General features: G+C 34.5%; 1 protein-coding gene and 1 non-coding gene across 5 annotated transcripts in view; both read left to right on the top strand.

Moving 5' to 3' along the window:
- Positions 1 to 23,494, top strand: part of LOC123793167 (putative ATP-dependent RNA helicase DDX60) — a 102,366-nt gene extending 78,872 nt beyond the window's left edge. For 3 of the 4 annotated variants that reach the window (XM_087866568.1, XM_087866566.1, XM_087866567.1), the window contains 5 exons: positions 6,116 to 6,263; positions 7,962 to 8,104; positions 11,807 to 11,958; positions 19,708 to 19,770; positions 22,770 to 23,494. In XM_087866568.1, coding sequence (XP_087722694.1) covers positions 6,116 to 6,263; positions 7,962 to 8,104; positions 11,807 to 11,958; positions 19,708 to 19,770; positions 22,770 to 22,869 — 606 coding nt within the window. In that variant the 3' untranslated portion in view covers positions 22,870 to 23,494. The remainder of the gene's footprint in view (positions 1 to 6,115; positions 6,264 to 7,961; positions 8,105 to 11,806; positions 11,959 to 19,707; positions 19,771 to 22,769) is intronic. The other variant, XR_015726517.1, reaches the window with a different exon arrangement.
- Positions 23,495 to 24,740: 1,246 nt separating this feature from the next.
- Positions 24,741 to 24,847, top strand: LOC123793416 (U6 spliceosomal RNA). The gene has a single exon (XR_006779952.1). It is a non-coding gene; the product is annotated as a U6 spliceosomal RNA (small nuclear RNA).
- Positions 24,848 to 26,471: the final 1,624 nt, after the last annotated feature.

Here is a 26,471-nt window from a genome sequence, read left to right as displayed (position 1 = left end):
TCCTATCATTGAATCTGTAGTTCCGTTAGGATCTACTTTGAGGTAGGGCTACCGGCAAGAAGTATATGTTGTGATAATGTCCTCACTGAAAAATGTATTAGAATAGTCTTTGAAAAAATCATTCCTTGACTCACATAGAGTAAAGGCAGGAAAACTCTTTTCCAGTTTTATTTTCAACATATTCTTTGATCAGGATTTGCTATTATTAAATCAACATCAAATAGTTACTAATCTACTCCACTAGAATCTGAGAAAGTGGAATAAGCTGGCTATACTAAATAACCTTAGTAAAAGGTGACAAGGAACAAAAAGAGATGAGTTAATCTGTATTGTCTAACTCCACAATGTCTCATTATGAATCTTAGGCTTTACAGAATGTTCTCTTGACCAGTGAACACAACTTTAGTCATTGACCTATCATCTTCACATTTTTTCATCACATGTACCCTCTTGAAGTATTATTTGTTTTACTTAAATAATTTATATTTAACTTAGAAAAGTCAGTATCTAAAATCTCACACGGAAAGACATCATAAAAATAAAAAATAAAAGAAGGTTTTGTGTGGAGACCTCCTGTCTTTCTCGCTTTCTGTCAGTCTCTTTCTCTCTCTCTTTTTTAAAGGTTATTGGAAATTTGTGCACTTCCAGGTAGGATATAGTAAGTGGTTATCATTCATATTGCAACAGAGAGCTGTGGAAACAATGAAGATGTGGCTGTCTAACATTGTAAAATGGCAAGAACTTACTAAGGTGTGATGGGACTCTTTAGTCATGGTTTCCTCCCAAAGAATTTGTTGATTCTGGACATGGTTTGAAAATTGTACTTAGCATATACAGAGAGCCTCTTCTGTGAGATTAAAAAAATTATTAAAGCATTTAGTGACCACATGGGGGTGGAGTGACAGAAACTTGGGAGACATAATGTTTCTATGAGATTACTGAGGATGTTTACTGAGTACCAGATCTGCATGAAATGTTGGGGTACTACCACCAAATTTTTTGTAGTCTTGTGACACTTATTAAGTAAAAACCCACTAGAAGGAAGGTTCTGCATTTATTCACAGGCTTATATGCCCCTCAAGACGTTTTTGAAGGTTTTTAGAACTAGAAGATGTAGAATATTAGGAAGCTCTGGAGGAAAGAGGTAGATCTTTGTCAGTCTTTTAGGACTGAGAAAACGAGACCTACCAACCTCATACTCTAAGTCCCAAGAATGTCATGACCCAGCAACAGAGTTAAATCAGGTATAGACTGAAACTTAATAAAACTGGAAAACAATACCAGCAATACCAACAATACCACTTTAATCTCTACTTGGACTGAAGTGATCACATCTTCAATCATGTAACCAAACACAAAAATGGGAGAACTCACTCTGGTGGAAGATAACATCATATGAAGCCTATCTGGTCCTTTTATAAACATTTTATGGTGAAAAAAAAAAAAGGCCCAGAACTAAAAAAGTGAAAAGCAAGAATATATGACCAGTTGGCAGGAAGAAAAGCAGGCAATAGTAATAGACACACAGATGATTCAGATATTGGAGCTAAGGGACAAGAAATTTACATATGATTAGTATGTTCAAGAAAATAGGAGAAAAGATAGGCAAAAATTCACGGAAGGATGGAAAATTTCACCAGATAATTAGAATTTTACCATATAATTAAATGGAAACTTCAGAATTGAAAAATATAATATCTGATCAGAATATACATATCAGAAGTCAGAGTCAGTGAGCTGACAGCTCAATAGGAAGTACCCAAACTCTAGCACAGAGAGAAAAAATTAAAGGTAAATAGCATAAGAGAAACATGCATCACATTCAAAAAGTTTGATGTTACATAACGGGAGTCCATTAAGAAGAGGAAAGAGGAAAATGGCAGAAGAGTATTCAAAACTAATAGTTGGGAATTTTCCAAAGTTGATGAAAGGTAGCACTCCATAGTTTAAAAGCTTATTAGTCAACTTCAAGAAGGATAAATATAAACATTAAAGTAAAGCTACTGAAAGTCAAAAACAAAGAGAAAATCATAAACCAGCTATAGCTGAAACAGGCATTTCCTTGAAAAAAGCAATAAGATTGATAGCTGACTTTTTAACCAAAATAATTGAAGCTAGAAGAAAAAATTTCATCCTACTCTATTTTCACACATAAATATGTACATATATTTTGCTATGTTTTAAACATAATTTAAAATAGGGTAAATATATTGTGATTGATTTAATAACATAACAGGAGGGTATGCATATATCTACCTTATTTTTTCAGCTTTATTGTTATTGAGGTATAATTGATATACAAAGAATTGCACACATTTAATGTATATGTCTTAATGAGTTTGGACATACGCATATACCCATGATATCATCACTACAACCAAGGTACTAAACATATTCATCACATTCCACATTCCTTATGTATGAGGTGTTTTTTTTTTTCTCCTTTTTTTGGTAGGAACACTTAACTGAAATTTATCCACTTCAAGTATTTTAAAGTTTCCAATATTGTATTGTTAACTATAGGTACTTTGTTGTACAGTAGGTCTTTAGAATTTATTTATCTTGCATAACAGAAACTTTATATCCCATGAAAAACAATTGCCCATTTCTTCCTCCACCCAGTCCCTGGCAGTCACCATTCTATCCTCTGCTTCTATGAGTTTGACTATTTAAGATGTAAGTGGAATATAAGTAGAATTTATAAGATATAAATTCCATTACATGAAATCATGAATTATTTGTCATTCTGTAACTGGCTTATTTTACTTAGCATAACATCCTCTAGGTTCATCCATGTTGTTGCAAATGGGAAGATTTCCTTCCTTTTAAAGATGGAATAATATTCCATTGTGTGTATATACCGCATTACCTTATCCGTTCATCTGTTGATGGACATTTGGATTGTTTCCATATCTTGCTTATTGTGAATAATGTTGCAGTGAACATGGGGGTACAGATATCTCTTCAAGATCCTTATTTCAATTCTTTTGGGTATATACATCAAACTGGGATTGCTGGATCATATGGTAGTTCTATTTTTAACTTTTTGAAGAAAACCCTGAATGTTTTCCATAGTGGCCACAGCAGCATACATTTCCACCAAGATTGTATAGGGATTCTAATTCTTCTGTATTCTCCTCAACACTTACCTTTTTGATTTTTTGATAATACCCATAGTAACAGGTAGGAGACAATATCTCATGTGGCCTTCATCTGCATTTCCCTAATGATTAGTGCAGTTGAGCAACTTTTAATATACATGGTGGCCATTTGCGTGACTTCTTTGGAGCAATGTCTAATCAAGTCCTTTGCCCATTTTTTTTTAATTTTTTGCTATTGAGTTGTAGAAGATTCTTAGATATATTTGGATATTACCCCTTCCCAGATAGATGGCTTAGAAATATTTTCTCCCATTCTGGAAATGCCTTTTCACTTTATTATTTCCTTTGCTATGTGGAAGCTTTTGGTTTGATTTAGTCTTACTTGTTTATTTTCATTTTTGTTGCCTGTGCTTCTGGTGTCATATAAATAAAAATCATTTCCAAGACCAATGTCCTTAAATTTTCTTCTTTGAATTTTACAGTTTCAGGTCTTATGTTTAAGTCTTTAATGCATTTGAGTTTATTTTTTGTACAGTATGTGATAAGGGTCGATTTCATTTTTTTCATGTGTATATCAAATTTTGTCAACACCGTTTGTTGAAGAAATGATCCTTTCCCCATTGTGTGTTCTTGGCACCTTTGTCAAAGATCTTTTGACCATATGTACATGGATTTATTTCTGGACTCTATTTTGTTCCATTAGTCTATATGTCTTTCATGATGTTGGTACAATACTGTTTTAACTACTGGAGCTTTGTAATATATTCTAAAATTAGGAAATGTGATGCCTCTGGCTTTGTTTTTTTTTTCCCCTCAAGATAATTTTGACTATTCAGGGTCTTTTGTGATTCCATATGAATTTTGGAATTGTTTTTTATATTTCTGTAAAAAATGCCATGAGATTTTGATAGGACTTGCAATGAATCTGTAGATCCCTTTGGATAGTTTTGACATCTTAATAGTAATTATTCTTTCAGTCTATGAACATGGCATGTCTTTGCATTATTTGTGTCTGCTGTAATTTTGTTCATGAGTGTTTTATACTTTTTAGTATAGAGATCTTCACCTCCTTGGTTAAATTTATACCTAAATATTTTATTCTTTTTGGTACTATTACAAATGAGATTGTCCTAATTTTCTTTTCAGATACTAAGTGTATAGAAACACAACTTTTTTTTTGAAACACAACTGTTTTGATTTTGTACCCTCCAACTTTGCTGATATTGTTTATTAGTTCTAACAGTTTCTTGTGTATGTGCTAAAAGAAATATGTATTTTACGCAGACAAAGAAATCTAAACTTGGGAGACTTGAAAATGTAACAGGGCATGAAGTATACTAGAAGGATAATGTGCGGGTAGATATAAATAAATAAATAAATAAATAATATAAATAAATAATATAAATAAATAATATAAATAAAAAATAAATATATAAGTAATTTAAAAAACACTAAAATGCGTGACAATCATAATACAAGTGTTGGGAAGGGTAAATATATTTGAATATTTTAAGGTTCTTGCAGTACTGAGTTGTAAAAAAGATGTATTTTGTAATCTCTGGGATAAAGACTAGCAAAATAGTGCACATATAAGTGTTAATAGAAGAAAAACTGATTTAAAAAAAAGACAAGAACAGAGAAAATAATATGGAATATATGGTCCGGATAGACACTGAATGCTAAAATAGTATACATAAACTCAACTGTATAAGTAACTACATTGACTATATATGTACTAAATACTTCAGGTAAAATAATAACATTTTTGGATTTTATTAAGAAAAAAACCCACAATTATTTGCTGTTTATTAAAATCACATCTTACCTATGACGTCCCAGAAAGATTGAAAGTAAAATGATAGAAAAAGAGATATGCCAGGTAAATCTTACCAGAAGAATCAGAAACACCTTAATTGCCTGAAAATTAGATAGATTCATTTCTAAATACATATAGGTCACTAGAACAAATAGCAAAAGAGTTTAACATGGTTCTGGGACTAGAGGGCATGGGTGGTAAGACAGAGCCCTGATTAGTTGTTGTAAGCTTTTAACACTGATTAAAAAAAAAAAAATTGTAGTGCTTACTATGATAAAATACCTTTTGAATATTAATAGAATTCTTAAAAAAGAAAATTAAAAAATTAAAATAGGAAAAATGCATATGGGACAAAAATAAAATGTAATTATAGAATATTTTATTTAAATAATAAACATACAAATACAAGATGTAGTTCATACAAAGATTAGAGCAAAATTTATAGCCTTATAATTATATCTTAGAAAAGAATAAAGGCCGAAAAATATCAATGACTTAATTTTTCAGCTTAAGAAGCTAGGAAAACAAAACAAATAGAAAATCTAACAGAGTAGATGTTACAAATATCAGGAAAGAAAATGCGACATTACTACAGATCTACTTTGGACATTGAAAAGAACAAAAGAGGATATTATGAATGATTTATGCCAATACATTTCGTTGTTTGGACAAAATCGGCATATTCCTAGAAAACGCAACCTTCCAAAATGAACCAAGGAAGAAATAAAAAGTCCTGTGTCTGGTATCTATTATAGAAATGCGGTCAATTATTTTAAAAACTTTCCCACAAAAAAAGAGAAAAGTTGCACTTATGATGAGCCCTCGGTGTTGCATGGCAGTGTTGAATCAAAATACTGTACCTGAGACTAATAATACACTGGATGTTAACTATATTGGAACTTAAATGAAAACTTTAAAAAAAGAAAAAAAGATGGTGTTGATTAAGTAGTGTGAACAAATTTTTAAGTGAAGATACTAGTTTTTATAAATGCACATAGAAACAAAAAATGAATTTTACTTCAATTTCACAATGAAGGAATGAAGCGATTACATTATTGAATAAATAGGTAACTACAGAATTATATTGCAGTGTTCTTTGCCATTCTTCCAAAGTATCAGTTTTCAAGGAAGGTGTATAGATCTCTCTAAAAAAATATTTGGCTTTCCAGTGTTCTTAATGATCTCCCTGATGATTTAGGTGTTCCTTGACGATCTCCCTGAGGATTTTAATGATGCTTTACATGAGTATAATATGGACATTACAAAGGATTTTGCCTCCTTCCTACTAAATGTTGCCAGATTGGCTGATGTGAAACAAGAATATGAACTCCCATTGTCAAAAACAAGTAAGTATATCTTAGCTCCACTGTGGAATGGTTTAAAGAAAAAATAATCTTTCTAAGAATATTTTTTCCAGAGGAAGAGTAGACCCTGGAAAAGATCAGTCTGCCTTAAGAAAGGGGGATTCCTTCTGCTCTCTAAAGAAAGAAACTCTTGATTTTTAGAAGCCAAAAGGGCAACGGAGAGTAAAACTAAATAGAGTCATTTATAAACCATCTAGATTAAAGGTTGCTTTCGGGGCAAGCTTGGCAAGTGCAGTAAAGACATCTATGAAATGAAGAGAAATGAAAGACCATTCTATCACTCATTTTCTTGAGAGGAAATATGCATAGACTCTTGGAAGATTACCTGGGCCCAAACTCTTGTTCTGCTATTCTTAGAAGTGAGACCCTGGGCAATATTCCATATTATTTCAATATTTCATATTCGTGCCTCAATTTTCTCAAAAGATGTATAAAAAAGAGAATAGCATTACATACCTAGTTTGGGTGAGCTTTAAATAATCAGTTAATACATGTGAATATCTTAAAACATACCTAGCACATAGTAAACACATTAATCTTTGCTCTTATTTTTTATAAACTATTGGATAGAAATCTTCTAGGGAAAAGTAAACAGGAAAAGCTGACTGGGATAAAAGGAAAGGGTTGAGCCATGGGCAGTAATTTCCTAGTTTCATCATACCTTTAACATCCTCAGTTGGAAAAAGTTAAGGAAGCCGAGCCTGTTACTTCCCGGGCCCTATTAGAGTGGGAAGCAGCATGAACGAAAGCAACAGTAACAGTGGAACATTGTGAGCATCCCAGAGGAGGCAAAATAGTAGTGCCTTCATTACAAATTAGGGCCCCCTTTGAATGCACAATCTGGTGCTTTTTAAGAGTAGGAATGGAGGGGGCGCCTGGGTGGCTCAGGTGGTTAAGCGGCTGCCTTTGGCTCAGGTCATGATCCCACAATACAGGGATGGAGCTCCATGTTGGGCTCCCTGCTCAGTGGGGAGTCTGCTTCTCCCTCTGCCCCTCCTTCTGCTTGTGCTCTCTCTCTCTCTCTCAAATAAATAAATAAAACCTTTAAAAAAAAGAGCAGGAATGGAAAAAGTACTTCTCATATGCCATTTCCAAACCTACTGGTAGTGGCTTCTTGAAATACCCTGTCTGGAGGATTGTGAGGCCAGATCTGAGTTCAGTGGGAAAAAGCACCAAGGAATAAAAATAGTTCTATGTTAAAAGAGCATGCAATTTAAATGTAGCCTTTTATTACCTGTTGATCAAGGAACTAAAACATAATACAAACTTTATAATATTGATAATAATATTAATAGCTAACATTTATTGAATGTATTATGTGCCAAGATGTGCTACTCACTTTTTTAAAAAAAGATTTTATTTATTTATTTGTCAGAGAGAGAGCACAAGCAGGGGGAGCTGCAGGCAGAGGGAGGAGCAGGCTCCCTGCTGAACAAGGAGCCCAATGTGGGACTCGATCCCAGGACCCTGGGATCATGACCTGAGCCAAAGGCAGGCACTTAATCGACTGAGTCACCCAGGCGCCCCATGCTACTCACTTTATGTGATATATCTCATCCAGTCTGATACAGGTCCTGGAAAGTCGAATGACTCCATTTGTAGCATGGTCTAGAGTATGTGCATAAAGCTTAACAATTTGGCTGATTTTTAAAAACGAATCTCCCAACCCATTATGGCCAGATTTCACAGGAAAAGAATGTGAGGACTCTGAACTTGTGTCTCACTTGATGAACTGCAAAGAAGGAAGAGTAGCTATTTCTCCGTTTGTTTGTCTCTCTGGAAACTCTGATGGTGATTTGCTTCAACCAAATACTCCAAACCATGTAAGTGGAAATGGGGTTTATAAATAAAAGATCTTTAAGAAAGAATTGGATTTATACTTCTAGGCTGTTTAGAAAGGATTTCAAATTTCTCAAATTGAAAAAAAAAATTCCAGGTGTGTGAACAGAAATATCCAGGAAATGGTACTCTTGGGGCCAGTATGATTTCAATTTTTCAGTGTTGACCTGAGGAACCCTGCTCCATTATACAGAATTCCCAAGTACCACCACTGTTCTTCCATCTTTGTAGGTTGATGCAAGTTTGCTATGGAAAGAGCACGTAAAACTATCTTCAGGCTTCCCGGTATTGCTATAGATGCCATAAATCCTATATATATTCTGGATCACTGATGTCCAAAATGGAGTACAAAGAACTAGACACATTGGGAATATGTTGGAAAGTCACTGAATGTTGGAATAAACTTATAGAAATTTAACTTATATTTTAATACAGTTTGAGAAAGAAAATAGGTTTTTTTAATATTTGATATTATGGTTTGACACTAGTGTTTCAACTCTATTCTAGTCCAAAATCAGACAGTCCTCTATTATGTAAAATAGTTCAGTATCACTTAAAAGAATTTTGAAAAACTAAATAGATCTTTGTGCATTTTAAATGGACACATACATTTTTATCACAAATTCAAGTAATTTCTGATGATATAATTTCCATAAATAAATAAATAAAACCATCATATCATTTTAATGTATAAAATGGAATATGAATACCAAAACATTTGAATACCCATAATTATGAAGTTAAAAACAGTCGAGAATAAAATTTCATTCTTTTCTCTTGTATTTAGATTATACATTCACCCACATAATTTTACCTTAATGTAATAGATTTTTAAACATGAAGCCACCCTATCACATTTCTTAGATTAAATAGTATGCAATTTCAATTTAAATAGTATGTAATTTCAATAGTATGCAATAGGTTATTTCCTGTTAATTACAGAAACTTAAATATAAATTTTGAGAAGTAATTACTAAATATAAAATTAATATTGTATTAGAAATGTATTAATGGGATGGATGAAGCTATTTCTTTTTAAATTAGTCCATGTAACTAAGAATGAATATTTACTTATTTTTAGAATGAGACAGAGTTCCAGCTTCAAATTTTAATTTGAATGTTGAGCAACCTTATTCAAATAGATAAATAGCTCAGAATGGAACAACTTTTATAACAGTGATACACAAGTCTTCTAATTTTTTCTGAGCTGTTGGCCCCAAATCACCTACCAATCTATTATCACAAATATATTTTTAATGTTCTCTTAATTAGCAACTTAATTAGACCCACTTTAATTTTGTTGAATTTAAGTAATTGGAAACAACCTAATTTAAAAGAAAAAAAATTTTTTTTTACTTAGTCTTTAAAGTCATCTACTTTCTTAATAGGAAAGCAATATGGCTCTTTGTTGCTACTCTGTACATTTTCTTTTTTTTTTCTTCCTTTTTTTTTTTATAATAATTTTTTATTATATGTTAGTCATCATACAGTCCATCCCTAGCTTTTGATGTAAAGTTCCATGATTCATTACTTGTGTATAACACCCAGTGCACCATGCAATATGTGCCCTCCTTAATACCCATCACCAGCCTATCCCATTCCCCTACCCCCCCTTCCTCTCTGAAGCCCTCAGTTTGTTTCCCAGAGTCCATAGTCTCTCATGGTTCTGTACATTTTCAAACACCAAGTAAGTTTGAGGAAGCTTTTTTTATAAAACAAAAAAGATGAAAGAAAAGCATTCATGAAAAAAGAGATGAGGAGTTTTTTTTTTTTTTACTGATAATGTACATGGTTTAAAAATTACTTAGAGACACTGCTCCAGGTCTTATGTGAAGCTCTGTAAGGCTAGTTTTTTTACCCTCATGTGAGTGGTGTCTTACAGAATGTGGAAGCATGTGGAAATCTGGCATATAAATAATAGAGGACTGAACTTTAGCTTTTAAGATCAATAATTTTATGAAGCTTTTCCCCCCTGTATTTATTTCTATAATTACAATTAATTACTTATATAAGAAGTTTGTAGCTAATCACATTGAAAACAAGACATATTAATTGTTAAGTATTATAATTTCCCTTTTTCTCTATTTTACAATTAATTCAACTTATGATTAGTAGGTGCCATTATCTTTTGTTTCCTTTCCATATGCAAATTTTCCCATGGTTTTTTTTTTTTTTTTTTTGGAGGGACACTGATACATTTATAATAGGATATAATATCTGTGTCTTACTGCCACACAGTCACCATCAATTAGAAGAGATCTTTAAGGTACAGGGCATGAACTAACACAGACTTTTCATTGTTCCTGCTGGTGTGCTAGAGAGAAGAGGCTGGTTCTATTTCATTTATTTTGAAGCATCCTGCACTAATGAATATTTCTAGAGTATGCCATGATGGCAATGTGCCCTTTGCTCTACCCAACTCACTTTATACAATTTTACTTTACTAGTGTAAGTTATAACCTCTCAAAACTTATTTTGTTTTTATTGTTTGTTACATTTTAAGGTAATGCTAAATAGGCATTCATATTATCTTTAACATATAGATAAGCTATAGAGCATAAAACTAAAATGAACACCCATGGGCTCAGGACCCATGTGCTCCTCCTCTGTTTTATTCCCCGGTCTTTCCTCTTTCCCCAGGATATCAATTATCCTGAATTTTGTGTTTTTAATTCTCCTTTTAAAAACATCATATTCCAGAGTCATTTTTGATTTTTATCAAAAGTAAAAGAATCCGTACTGTAGTCTCTTGGATGTCGTTTTTTGCTTTTGTTTTGTTTTGCTTTTTGCACTCAACACTATGCTCTCAAGATTCATTCATGTTGTCACATGAAGCTCTATTTTATTTTTACTTCTTCGTAATATTTCAGAGTGTGGATATAAAACAAGCCATTGATCTATTTTCCTCTTAAAAACTGCATTTGTTTTTAGTCTTTACTGTTACAAACAGGGCTGCTACAAATGTCTAGTGCACATGTGCAACAGCTTTCCTTGAATGTAAATCTTCTGGATTTTTGAGGTCAAAGCAGTTTTCTGGATCATAATGGAATAAGAATATTCCAAGAACTTTTAGTAATAAAAGAACTTTCCATGCCTACTACCAAATCATTTGAGAAAGTAGTTGTACCAATTAGTGTATTAGAGTAGTTCCTATTGACCCTTTGTAGTTTTCATAAAATGAGCAGACATCAAAAGCTATTGACTTGTTTACTTCCTAGTCTTACTTTTCTTCTCTTTCCTCATATATCTTGCTCCCCTTCCTTTTTATTCTGGTGATTGGGTTCTTGAAATTATTAGTTGCTTAGTTGAATTCTTCTCTTGAGACATACAAGGCACCGGCTCTCTGATTCTCTATTTATAAGGTATCTCCTATACCAATTAGGATAAAGAAAAAAAAATTAAAATTAACTTTTCTTTTCTAGTGACTCTTGTTATTATTCTCATGGCTGCGTGGTTGAAATTGCCAAGAGTATGCTATGAGGCAATAATGTTCATAGGTGGTACCAAGTAATTCTCTAGGCTTGTTTAGGATAGCACTAACCCAGTATGTATGAAAGACGCCATATTCCTTTATCTTGAAGAGTGTGCTTCAAACAGTTTGAATAAAGAAAGGAACTACAAAGCACAATGTAAGAAATCATAAACTTTCTTTACACATAAATAACAAAAGAGTTGTGTTTTTCCAGGCCATTCTACGCACAATTGGTATCAATCACGCTCAGGCTCCTGTGCTGTGGTCACAGATATTTGATAACCAAGGAAGAAGAATGCCACTTAATGCTTATGCACTTGATTTCTATAAACATGGTTCCTTGACAGGACTAGTCCAAGACAACGGGTATGTTTTCTCCATCTTCACCTATCCCCCCCAGTCTCTACTTCTACCTTTCTATCTCCATGTCTGCATTCATGTCTGTGTCTCCATCTTTCTCTTTCATTTCTACCTCTACCTCTAGTTCTATTTCTGTATCCATCTGTACATTGATATCTAACAGATGAACCTAATGAATTCTAGGCAAAGCTTTTTACAATTTTAAGTGTAGGTGAATCATGCTAAATATACTGGAATTTTGTCCTGCAGATTAATGGTGAGAGAGAATAACAGACTTTGTGTTGTTTTGTTTGTGGTTTACCGGCAAAATCTTGGGACTTAAGCTGACTCACTTGATCTGAAGATGTACCCTACAGACATATTTGCATACATTCACAGATGTGTTTTTATGTATTACCATCCTATTTATTTATTATAAGATATTTTAAAACTGAAAAACAATAACAATGCCATGCTCACCATTATCTGAGAGAAGTATATAAAAAAAGTATATAACTCACACATCTGAGGACTGAGCATAGGACAATTGTTTTAGCTCTCTGGCAGGCAAATTATTTTCAAAAACAGTAAGGAAGGGTAAACCCTCTTGGATTTACCTGAGAATAGAGAATAGAGCCCAGGCACTGAGCACATAGATGGGGAGGGGCATTCTGTCACACCAAGCAGTAGTTCAGTAGACAATTTGAACAATCTTTATTGAATTAAAGAATTTAAAACTTGAGACACTAGGAAATGTTGATTTTTTTTTTTGTATTTCATAGCTCACTCATGTAGATGTATTATATTCTTTTTTTGAAGTTTTTACTTGAATCACCTTGTGTTCATTATAACAAGTGCACTCCTTAATCCCCAACACATATTTCACCCATTCCCCAACCTCCCCCTTTGGTAAACATCTGCTTGTTCTCTATAGTTAAGAGTCCATTTCTTAGTTTGCCTCTCTCTCTCTTTTTTTTCTTTGTTTGTTTTGTTCTTAAATTATACAGATGAGTGAAATCCTTTAGTATTTGCCTTTCTCTGGCTGACTTATTTCATTTGGCATTATATTCTCTTGCTCCATCCATGTCATTGCAAATGGCAAGATTTCATTCTTTTTTATGGCTGAATAATATTTCATTATATATATATATATATATATATATATATATATATATATATATATATATATAAGCACACACACACCTCTTCTTTATCCATTCATCAATTGATGGACACTTGATAATGGGCTGCTTCCATATCTTGGTTATTGTAAATGATACTCCTATAAACATAAGGGTGCATATATCCCTTTGAATTAGGGTTTTTGTATTCTTTGGATAAATACCCAGTAGTGTGATTGCTGGATAGTAGGATAGTTCTAATTTTAACTTTTTGAGGAAACTCCATACAGTTTTTCGTGCAGGCTGTACCAGTCTGCACTCCACCAACAGTGCAGGTCCTCACCAATACCTATTGGTTCTTTTGTTTTTTTGTGGGGTTTTTTGTTTTTTTAAATTTTAGCCATTCTGACAGGTGTGAGGTGATATCTCATTGTAGTTTTGATTTGCATTTCCCTGATGACAAGTAATAATGAGCATCTCCTCATGTAGACGTCTGGGGGCCATCTGTATGTCCTCCTTGGAGAAATGTCCATTCAGATCATTTTTTAATTGGACTATCTGTTTTTTGGGTGTTGAGTTTTATAAATTCTTTATATATTGTGGATACAATCCTTTATCAGATAGGTCATTTGCAAATATCTTCTTCCGTTCTCTAGGTTGTCTTAGTTTTGTTAATTGTTTCCTTCCCTGCAGAAGCTACTTTTTTTTTTTTTTAAGTAGGCTCCACACCCAACATGAGGCTTGAACTCCCAACTGTGAGATTAAGAGTCCCACACTCTACCATCTGAGCCAGCCAGGTACCCCTGAAGCTACTTATATTGTAGTTCTAATAGTTTATGTTTGCTTTTGCTTCCCTTGCCTCAGGGGACCTATCTAGAAAAAAGTTGCTATATTCAACGTCAAAGAAATTATTGCTTGTGTTCTCTTCTAGCATTTTTATGGTTTCAGGTCTCACATTTAGGTCTTTAATCCATTTTTAATTTACTTTTGTATATGGTATAAGAAAGTTTTTCAGTTTCATTCTTTTTTAAAAAATATTTATTTTGAGAGAGAGAGAAGGAGGAGGGGGAGGGGCACAGAGAGAAGGAGAAGCAGACTCCCCACTGAGCAGGGAGCCCAACTTGGGCCTCAATCCCAGGACTCTGGGATCATGACCTGAGCCTAAGGCAACAGCTTATCTGATCGAGCCACCCAGGCACTCCTTCCAGTTTCATTCTTTTTCATGTTCCTGTCCAGTTTTCCCAACATCATTTGTTGAAAAGACTGTCTTTTTTCTATTGGATATTCTTTCCTGCTTTGTCAAAGATTAATCGATCATATAATTGTGGGCTTATTGCTGGGTTTTATATTCTGTTCTATTGATCTGTAGGTCTATTTTATGCCAGTACTTCACTGTCTTAATCATTACAGCTTTGTAATATAACTTGAAGTCTGGAATTGTGATGCCTCCAGGTTTGCTTTGCTTTTCCAAGGTTGCTTTGGCTATTCAGGGTCCTTTGTGGTTCCATGCAAATTTTAAGATTGTTGTAGCTCTGTGAAAAATGCTGGTGGTATTTTGATAGGGATTGCATTGAGTCTGTAGATTGCTTTGTGTAGTATAAATATTTTAACAATATTTGTTCTACTAATCTATGAGCATGGAATGTCTTTCCATTTCTTTGTGTCATCTTTCATTTCTTTCATCAGCATTTTATAGTTTTCAGGGTATAGATCTTTCACCCTTTCAGTTAGGTTTATTCCTAGGTATCTTTTGGTTTTGGTGCAATTGTAAATGGGATTGATTCCTTAATTTCTCTTTCTGCTGCTTCATTATTGGTGTGTAGAAATGCAATGGATTTCTGTATATTGATTTTGTATCCTGTGACTTTACTGAACTCATTTATCAGTTCTAGCAGATTTTTAGTGATGTCTTTCTGGTTTTCTATATATGGTATCATATCATCTGCAAATAGTGAGTTTTACTTCTTTCTTACCAATTTAGATGCCTTTTGTTTTTGTTGTCTGATTGCTGTGGGTAGGACTTCCAGTACTATGTTGAAGAAGAGTGGTGAGAATGGACATCCTTTTCTTTTTCCTGACCTTAGGGGGAAAGCTCTCAGTTTGTGCTCACTGAGGATAATATTAGCTGTGGGTTTTTCATATACAGCCTTTATTATTTTGAGGTGTGTTCCCTCTGAACCTGCTTTGTTGAGGGTTTTTGTCATGAATGGATGTTGTACTTTATCAAATGTTTTTTTCTGAATCTATTGAAATGATCATATGGTTCTTCTCCTTTCTTTTATTTATGTGACGTATCATATTGGTTGCTTTGTGAATATTGAACCACCCTTGCAACCCAGGAATAAATCCCACTTGATTATGGTAAATGATTTTTTAATGTATTGTTGAATTTGGTTTGCTAGTATTTTGTTGAAGATATTTGCATCTATGTTCATCAGAGATATTGGCCTGTAGTTCTCTTTTTTTTTGTGGTGTCTTTCTCTGGTTTTGGTGTCAGGATAATGCTGGCCTCGTAGAATGAATTTGGAAGTTTTCCTTCCTCTTCTGTTCTGGAATAGTTTGAGAAGAATAGGTATTAACTCTTCTTTAAGTGTTTGGTACAGTTTGCCTGTGAAGCCATCTGGTCTTGGACTTTTGTTTCTTGGGAGTTTTTTGATTACTCATTCAATTTCTTTACTGGTATTCAGTCTGTCCAAATTTTCTATTTCTTCCTGTTTCAGTTTTGGTAGGTTTTATGTTTCTAGGAATTTAATCATTTCTTCCAGGTTGTCTAATTTGTTGACATATATTTTTTCATAATATTCTCTTAAAATTGTTTGTATTTCTATTGGTGTTGGTAGTTATTTCTCCCCTTTCATTTATGATTAGAGGTTTATCAGTTTTATTGATTTTTTCAAAGAGCCACCTTCTGGTTACATTGATCTGTTCTATTGTTTTTGTTTGCTTGTTTGTTTCTAGTTTCTGTAACATTTATTTCTGCTCTAATCTTCATTATTTCCTTTCCTTCTGCTGGTTTTAGCTTTTGTTTGTTCTTTTTCTAACTCTTTTGGGTGTAAGGTTAGGTTTTTATTTGAGAGTTTTCTTACATATTGAGTTGGAAGTGTATTGCTATAAACTTCCCTCTTAGAACCACTTTTGCTGCATCCCAAAGGTTTTGGACCATTGTGATTTCATTTTCATTTGTTTCCATGTATTTTTTAATTTATTCTTTGATTTCCTAACTTCCATCCATGTATTTGTGGTTCTTCCAGAATTTTTCTTGTGATTGACTTCTATTTTCTTAGGGTTGTGGTCAGAAAAGATGTATGGTATGATTTTGATCTTTTTGAATTTTTGAGGCTTGTTTTGTGGGCTAATATGTGATCTATTCTGGAGAATGTTCCATGTGTACTTGAAAAGAATATGTATTCTGCTGTTTTAAGGTGGGATGTTCTGAATATATCTGTTTAGTTCGTCTGGTCCAGTGTGTCATTCAAAGCCACTGTTTCTTTTGTTGATTTTCTGTTTAGATCATCTGCCCATTGATGTAAGGGGGATGTTAAAGTCCCCTAATATTATTGTGTTATTATCAATTAGTTCCTTTATGTTTGTTATTAACTGTTTTATGTATTTAGGTGCTCCCATGTTGGGTGCATAAATATTCACAATTGTTACATCTTCTTGTTAGATTTTCCTCTTTATGACTATATAGTGCCCTTCTTTGTCTCTTGTTACAGTCTTTGCTTTAAAGTCTGGTTTGTCCAATGTAAGTATTGCTAGTCTGGCTTTCTTTTGACAACCATTTGCATGATAAATGTTTATCCCCTCACTTTAAATTTGTAGACGCCTTCAGGGCTAAAATGCTCTTATAGGCAGCATACAGATGAGTCTTTTTAAAAATCCATTCTGTCACCCTGTATCTTTTGATTCAAGTGTTTAGTCCATTTACATACAATGTAATTATTGATGGATATGCATATATTGCTATTTTATTACTTGTTTTGTGGTTGTTTCTGAAGATTTTCTCTGATCCTTTCTTGTCTTTCTCTCTTTCATGGTTTGCTGGTTTTCTTTAGTGACATGTTTGGATTTCTTTCTCTTTATTCCTTGCATATTTATTAGTGGTTTTTGATTTTTGGTTACCGTTAGGTTACACCTTCTGCATACCGCAGTCTCTATCAAGCTGATGGTCGTTTAGATTTGAACCCATTCTTTACTCCTCTCCTCCCCATGTTCTAGACATATGGTGTCTTATTTTACATACTATTATTTTGTGAGTTCCTTGGCTGGTATTTTACCAAAAAAAAAAAAAAAAGATTTTTACTGCTTTTGTGTTTCCCATCTTCATGCTGTCACTTTTGGTCTCTCATTTCCACTCGAAGAGTCCCCCTCTTGGGGACTATATTTCTTGGAGGGCTGGTGTAGTGGTCATGAACTGCTTGAATTTTTGTTTGTCCGGGAAACTCTTTATTCTTCTATTCTGAATGATAGACTTGCTGGATAGACTATTCTTGGCTGCAGATTTTTCCCATTCAGCACTTTGAATATGTCACGCCACTTTCTTTTTGCTTGGATAATTTCTGCCGAAAAAGCCCCTGATAGCCTTATGGAGTTTCCCTCGTATGTCACTGCCTTATTTTGTCCTGCTGCTTTTAATTTTTTTTCTTTATCACTATAGCTTGCCGTTTTAATTATATCTTGGTGTGGATCTGCTTTCATTGATTTTGTTGGAGTTCTCTGTGCCTCCTGGATCTGAGTATCTTTTTCCTTCCCCTGTTAGGGAAGTTTTCAGCTATTACTTCTTTAAATAAATTTTCTGTCCCCTTTTCTTTCTCTTCTTCTTCTGGGACTTTTATAATATGAATTTTTTGTTTCGTTTTGTTTTGGTTTTTTGTTTTTTTAATGATTTTATTTAGAGAGAGAGAGCACAAGTAGGGGAAAGGGGCAGAGGGAGAGGGAGAAGCAGACTCTCCACTGAGTAGGGAGCCTGACATGGGGCTTGATCCCAGGACCCTGAGATCATGAGCTGAGCCTAAGGCAGACACTTAACTGACTGAGCCACCTAGGCGCCCCTATAATGTAAATGTTATTACATTTGATAGTCACTGAGTTCTCTAAGTCTGTTCTTACTTTGTATAATTCTTTTTTTCTCTGTTGCTCAGCTTGATTACTTTCTATTACTATGTTTTCTAGGTCATTAATTTGTTCCTCTGCTTTTCCATCCTGCTGTTCATTCCATGAAGTGTGTTTGTCATTTCATTTATTGAGCCCTTTATCTCTGCTATGTTATTCCTTATCTCTGTGTTAAGGTTCTCACTCATGTCTTCCATTCTTAAGTCCAGTGAGTATCTTTATGATCGTTGCTTTAAATTCTCTGTTTCACTTAGATTTCTGGACATGGCCTTATCCTGTTTTTTCATTTGGGACAAATCCCCTGTCTTCTCATTTTGTCTGTCTCCTGTTTTTGAGGGTAATAGCCTTATGTAGAACTCCTGTGTTGAGAGATGCAGTGTGGGTGGGGTTTGGGCTGGTCTTCTCAGGAAAGGGGCCCACAGTGCTGGGATTGAAGCAAGCATGACCCAGAAGGGTGGTTCCCCCAGAGTATGGCAGGTACCAAGCTTGGCATAAGCAAGATAGGCAGTGAGTGTTGGTGTGGTACTGGTTCCTGCAGGTAGCCCTGTGCTTATGCTGAGGGGTGAGGGAGGGAAGTGGTGCTGGACAGTTTTTTTTGTTCACAGAGGGGTTTCTTGTGAACACTGCTATCTGGGAAATGCTCTGAGAAGAGCAAATAACCTCCCCACCGTATGCCACAGGCACTCTTCAAATTGCTGTTTCCACACCATACATCTGTGGGTTGTTTGCCTTGCCTTTTCTCCAAAAGCAGCCCGAATGCCCCTGGGCTATATCTGAGCCAAAACCACTGACCTTTAAAATTACAGACTTTAAGCCTCATTGGTTGCAAGAATTCATGAAATTTTGCCCCTCTCATTTTCCAAGCCAGTTGCTATGGGGAATCATCTTCCCTTTATGCTCCACTGTGTGCTAGACTGTCTCTTGCCCTGCTCCACCTCCATGGCTCCCACCTGACTGCAATGGTCATGATCCAGTTCTCTCCCAAACCACATCTCTGCACTTCCTATCTTCTTCAATGTGGTTTCTTGTCTATCTTCAGTTCCATCAGTCTTCAGGTTGATTTCTGGGGTATTTAGGATGTTTTGATAGTTATCTAGTTGTGTTTATGGGATGAGGCAAGCCTTGGGTCTTTCTACTCCACCATCATCTTCCCTTTTCGATGTATTTCTGATCATTTTTAAAAATATGACTCATTATTGTGAATTAAGCTATGACATTAATAAATAATTCATTTGATTCTTTCCTTTTGATTTCCAGCTCCCGTTCACTCTCCTGAGCTTAACTTTCCTATTTTAGTTTTCTCCTGAGATGGTCAGTCTCCTGTGTGTATTGATTATGTGTGGTTGTGATGCTTATGACTTTTGAATTAATAATCATCATTTCTGTTGATTGAATCATCATCTAGGATTTGTGGCGAAATGTTTCTGGTAAATATGTCTTGACAGACAAAAGTAATTTGTTATTGACAAATCCAGTATTTCAGTATGAAATAAGTTCTTTAATGTTTTTATACTATTAATTTTCAAAATTATATTTTGTATAGGATAAATGAAGGAGCTGCTTATCAGTTGTTGAAAGATTTTGCACTCACCATTAAATCTATCAGGTATGTTATATATTTTAGATATTGATTGCAGATTTTCTAAAAATGTAATGGTAATTTGAAAAATATTGACCTCATAGTTAAAAATGCCATTGAGCTTCTTAGGCGTCACACATTTCAACTCTCCAAACACTTTGCAGAGCTTCTTTTCAACACCCTGTTGCATTGGTTCCATAACAGAATTAATTCCAAAGCCCATTTGACATAAGGTTTTATTCAGACCAGAGCCTCAGCCTCAGGCACTGAATAACAACAGGATAATATTCTAAAGCCTCAAGAATTCCTAGATCCTAGTATTCTCAGTTTCACAACCAGTGTTTGTCAGATACATGATACTTGAGAAGGCCCCTTAGGGCTCCATCAGGTCCCTGGTTTATATCAACTTGCATAATCTGGACTCTCTTGCTTTATATAGTGCTTTTTTCCCAGGCTTTATCTAACTCTGGTCTCTCATATTGGCTTCCTGTTTTCATCTTTAGCAGAGCTCAGTGGGGACCCAAACAACAAACTTTATATGGATGCACCCATCCTAAGACTTTATTAGAAGGTCCATCTTTAGGCCCATCTAGTGTTGCCTGGTTAAACATATATCTTCCTAAAGCCTCCAGTCTGCACACACTTCAATACTTTATGGGATTTCCCTTTTCTATCACTTACTTTAAAAGTTATATATCTTCACATACATGCATACATGCAATTTGCCACGAATCTCTTCATGACGTTCTTGCTAATCAGGTCATTGACTTTTAATTTTTTGATTTGAGATTAATCAGACCTATTTGGATGTTTTATACAGGCAATGAAACTATGGGGACGCTAGAGCAGAGGGAACTGCTCTAGATAGTTTCTTGAGTATCTCTAGATAGTGTATTTCTTGAGGGGCTCATAGTTATTCAAGAGTGTCCCAAGAAACCCCAGAGACTTTGGAGCCATCTCAAAATCTGGTCCTAGAAATATCGTTCATTCATCTGAAAAGTATTGAAATATTATTGTTTTGAGACATACTTCTAAGCATTTGAGATATAGAGAATCAGTAAATCTATCCCTGCTTTAAACATAATCTTACAGTGCAGTGTGAGGAAACGGATTTGTAGCTATTACAAAGTCAATAAGTGCTAGGATGAGAATAATGTGGCAACCTTGGATTCAGAGAAGAATTTTCAAATGAAGTAAATGTTTCACTAAGTCTTAAAGGATCTTAAGGGGTGGGGTAGAGGAAATAGTGTTTTCCAAGTAGAGAAATGAGAAAGGGTCTGATATGTCAGGGATAGGCTTCAATCTCACTCTGGTGGTATGGGGAATATGGGAGTTGTGATAGGGATGGGGGAAGATACTGAGTTGCTTAAAGCAGCTTTAAAGGCAATTTGGGTCTGTATTGGAAAGGGTCTTAATTCTCATATGATGGAGTTGGGCTTAATATTCTGGATAATGTGTAGACAATGTATAGGCATGAGTATGATATGGGTCTATGGTTTATTTGTGTGACAAAAATGTGTATGGTTTATATATGTGATGGAGACTCAAAGGCTGTAAGAGCCATGCAGGTTAAGAGTGAGTGTGGGTCTAAATTAAGGAAACAGAAGTAATTATGGAAAAGAGTATTTAGAGAAATATTTACGGGATAGAATTTATAGAAATCTGTCAATAAAGTTCATGTAGTTGGTGATGATAATGAGGTTTCTATTTTAGTTAACTATACATAAGAAACATAGAAGTGAGGATGAATTTTGAGGAGGACTAAGAACCAAAAATAGTGAGTTAGAATTTATATGTGTCACAAAATATCTGTGGGAAATAATTCAAGAGGAAACGGTCAGTGTCATAATTATAGGTCCGTGACTAGGAGTATATTCAGTGTTATAGATAGAGATCTGGTCATTCTTTGTGGTAGGTCAGTGAAGACACTAGGAAAAATTCTGGAACTCTAATGCAACCAAGGTAGATAAGGAATTAGGAAAGGCTGATAAAATGTCAGATCCTGATCGTGGTCAATACTTATCAGCCCAGCTGCACTGCTCTGTTCTTAGATTTCCTCTTTCCTTTCTTTTCACTTGCATATTCATTTCTTGTTGCTGCTATAGCAATTTACCACAAACTTAGTGGTTTAAACCAACACAAATTTATTATCTTACAGTTCTGGAAGCCTGAAGTCCAAAACGGGTCTAACTGGGTTAAAATCAGATGTTGGCAAAGCTCATTTCGTTCTGGAGACTTTAGGACAATCTGCTTTATTGTCTTTTCCAGCTTCTAGATGCTGCTGGCATTATTTTGCTTATGGTCCTCTTCCAACTTCAAGGCCAGCAACGGTGGGGAAGGTCTTACATTGCATTTCTCTGAGATGAAACGTCTCCTACCTCCTCTCGCAAAAATCTTTGAGACTGTACCAGGCCCACTCAGATAATCCAGGATAATTTTCTATCACAAAGTCAGTTGATCAGCAGGTTCAGTTCTGTCTGCAACCTTAATTCTCTTTGCTATGTAAACTAACATAGTCCTAGATTTCTTTGGATTAGAACACAAATAAAAGCCACTATTCTGTTTATTATACCCTGTTTTTAAAAATTCTCTACGGATCTAGGTAAAGGAAGTAATATTTTGCTCTTCATAGAGGTAGTTGCTTGTGGATTTCAGTATATACTGGACACAGTAACCAAAAAAACCACAAAATAGCCTCCAAGGAGATGCATGGTGAGAAGAAAGGGACTTTGTGTTGCACTATTGAAGGGAGAAGGGATAAGGTTACGTGGAATTTGGTGGCCTTTAAAATCCTTTTGGTAATTGACATGAAGAGGAGCTGCATGGAAATTGATTTGTTATCTTTATTTTGTTTTGTTTTTTATATATTTTTTCCGATAAATATATTTCTTATCAGTATTCTTAATATTTTGCTAACATTTCGTCATCTAGTGGGAATTACTTAATTCTTTCTGCCTGGGGAAGTCCTTCTTACAATGCTGACTCTCACTAACATGTGCTCTGTGTGTGTGTATTTCCATTTATAGTGTTTCCTTGCGTGAACTATGTGAAAATGAAGACGACAACGTGGTCTTAGCATTTGAACAGTTAAGTGACACCTTTTTTGAAAAACTTAAGGCAGTTTAAAAGTAAAAGACTATCCAGACCACTTAAAATATTGCCACAGGCATTTTTCAAGTCATATTTTGTGATCCTCATACTTTTTGTCAGAAATACATATATGGTGAAGTGGAAAGAGCAAACACTTTGGAGTCAGAATTGTGATCAAACCTGCCATGTTCTCTCATGTGTACCCTTGGACAAGTTATTTAATATCTTTGGAATCTTGGCTTCTGTATATAGTTGAATAATAATGTCTATGTTTCAGCTAGTTTGTGGACTGATTGAGAAAATGCAAAGATTTTGTATGTGGCTGAAGAACAATTTTTACTCTGTGAGGCCTAAACAAATACTACATTCTCAGCATTTTTCTCCTTGATGTTATAAATTTTAAAGGTCTATCAAGGCTAGAATAAACTATTATAGTATCAAGTTGAAATATATTTTCTCTAACTTAAATGTGATTATATGACTTAGATATATGGTTTTTAAAAATGGCACCTTCTAGTAAACTTGAATTACTTTTTAAAAAAATATAAATGAGAGTTTTGGCATAAATTCTGTGATGCTTTAAGGTAAAATATAGCTGGTGATTTGGCTTGATTTTAATTGTGACTGAAAAACCACAAAGAAATAAAATGGGTGTAACCAATTTTCCATTAGTCTCTTTGTGAAAAGTCTACATATCTTTCAATCCATTTGCATATACATATGCATTTTACATATATACTAAATAGTTTATGTCTAGTCACTTTCCCTCCGTAGTCTAAGCCTCAGATCACAGTTTTGGAATTTATTTTAGACCCTAAACTTGAACAGAACATTTTAATCTCAGAGCAAAAGGACTGCTCTCTCCTTCTATCCAGGTGTCTTACTGAAGATGATATATTGTATAACATTATTTATACATATATTACATTGGCTTAGAAAAACACCTGTGGTTCATTTTGTCTGGAGATAAAAGAATATTCGGTTACCTGGAACTGACGCATTATTGCGTGTGCCATGTTAGGGGACTCTATAGTTTCTTCAGACTAACTCATTTACATTATTTTAAAACATGCACTGCAACAATTTCCAGACCCCAAAATACTTTGAAACCAAAATGGTTTCTACTGACCTCTTAAACTCTACTCAAAACACTGAAACACAGTATTAACAGATTGTCATGTTGGTTTCCACATCTTACTTGTGGTTTTATAAGTCTCATGGAGACATGAAGATTTTTTTTTTCATGTGACTGAGCCAACCTGATTTCCTAATTTTTAGAGGTAGAATAAGGTTATTTCCTATAATCTGGTATTCTATTAAAGGAGAATAAGAGAAACCCACTCTTTGAGGTGGGTCTAATGGGCAGCTTCCTTTGCTTCCTTTTTGACTTTTAGCAACAACTTTAAAAAGTAGCTTGGAACAGGGGCGCCTGGGTGGCACAGCGGTTAAGCGTCTGCCTTCGGCTCAGGGCGTGATCCCGGTGTTATGGGATCGAGCCCCACATCAGGCTCCTCTGCTAGGAGCCTGCTTCTTCCTCTCCCACTCCCCCTGCTTGTGTTCCCTCTCTCGCTGGCTGTCTCTAAAAAAAAAAAAAAAAAAAAAAAAAAAAAAAAGTAGCTTGGAACAACTTATGTACAGAGTTTATATAGGAACTCTGAAAGCATTTTGTGTTCCATTTGTTGTAATAATGTGAAATTTTTCTTTCTGAGAAGCATGTACAGAGACCCTGGTGAGATTTACTGGAGAATCATTATTACCAGCATAATTTATTCCTATCTTTTTCTTATGAGAGGAAAAAATCATATTGGCATTAGGCCTATAAAGGGTCTTCTGGAAGAGCCATTTATTAAAAATTTGTATTTTGAGAAAATTATAGATACAGATGCTGGCATAAGAAATAATATACTGTGATTGCTTTAACACTGCATGTACTAAAATTGGAATGATACAGAAAAGATTAGCATGGCCCCAATATAAGGAGGACATGCAAATTTGTGAAGCATCCCATATTTTAAAAAAAGAGAAACAATATACCCATGCATATCTGGTTAATTAATATATGACAAAGGAGCCAAGAACATACAGTGGTGAAGGGATCGTCTCTTCAACAAATGGTGTTGGGAAAAATGGACAGCCATATGAAAAAGAATGAAACTGGATCACTATCTTATACCATACACAAAAATTAATTCAAAATGGATTAAAGACATGAACATAAGACCTGAATCCATAAAAATCCTTGAAGAAAACTAGGTAAGTTCCTTGACACCAATGTTGACAATGTTATTTTGGATTTGACACCCAAAGCAAAGGCAACAAAAGCAAAATAAATAGGTGGGACTATGTCAAACTAAAAAGCTTCTGCACGGCAAAGGAAACCATCGACAAATAATAATCATCATCATCCTCATCCTCATCATCATCATCATCATCATCCAACTAAAATGGACAGAGGACCTGAATAGACATTTATTCAAAGAACACATACAAATGGTCAACAGACACATGAAAAAGTGCTCACTAAACATCAGGGAAATGAAAACACCACCACAATGAGGTATCACTTCACACCTGTTAGAATGACTATTCATTCAAGTGTTGGCAGAGATGTGGAGAAAAAAAGAATCCTTGTGCATTATTTTGGGAAGGATGCAGCCACTATGGAAAATAGTATGGGAGTCCCTCAGAAAATAAAAAATAGAAGTACCATATGATCCAGCAGTCCCACTTCAGAATATCTATTTGAAGGAAATGAAAACACTACTCAAAAAGATATATGCACCCCCCTATTCACTGAAGCATTGTTTACAGTAAGCAAGACATGGAAGAAACCTGTGTCCATTGATGGCTGAATGATAAATTAAAAAAAAATATATATATATATATATATGATTTAGCTACAAAAAGGAATGAGACCTTATCGTTGGCCACAACGTGAATGGAAATTGAGGGCATTCTGCTAAGTCAAATAAGTCAGGGAAAGACAAAGATCATATGATCTCACTTATATGTGGAATCTATAAAATAAAACAAAACAAAAATTGAACTCATAGCAGAGAAGAGATTTGTGGTTGCCAGAGGCGGGAGGTGGGGGTGGACAAAATGGGTAAAGGGGGTAAAAAGGTACAAACTTTCACTTGTAGAATAAATAAGTCCTAGGATGCAATGTAAAACATGGTGATTATAGTTAATGATGCTGTATTGTATATTTGAAAGTTGCTAAGAGAATAAATCTTAAAAGTTTTTATCACAAGAAAAAAAAATTGTAATTATGTGTGGTGATGGATGTTAACTAGACTGATCGTGGTGATCATTTCACAAAATAAACAAATATCAAAACATGTTATATACCTAAAAGTAATATATCAATTATTCTCAACAAAAAAAGAAATAATACAGAGAGATCCTATACAGTCTTTACACAGTTTCCCAAATGGTAACATTTTGCATAATTATTGTATAGCACAATATCAGAATCAGGAAATTGATATAAACATGACCCATTATTCAGATTTCATCAATTTTACATGCTCATTTGTGTGTATTTCATTGCATGTGTAGTTTTGTTTCTACCATTATAGTCAAGATACAGAACAGTTCCGTTACCACAAAGAACCTTCTCCTTTTCTTTTACTATT

Source organism: Ursus americanus, chromosome 13, assembly GCF_024610735.1.
Source record: "Ursus americanus isolate L20-20 chromosome 13, mUrsAme1.1.p, whole genome shotgun sequence".
Taxonomy (NCBI): domain Eukaryota; kingdom Metazoa; phylum Chordata; class Mammalia; order Carnivora; family Ursidae; genus Ursus; species Ursus americanus.
Note: the sequence above shows the minus strand (reverse complement) of the source record. Positions and strands in the feature narration are given on the sequence as shown.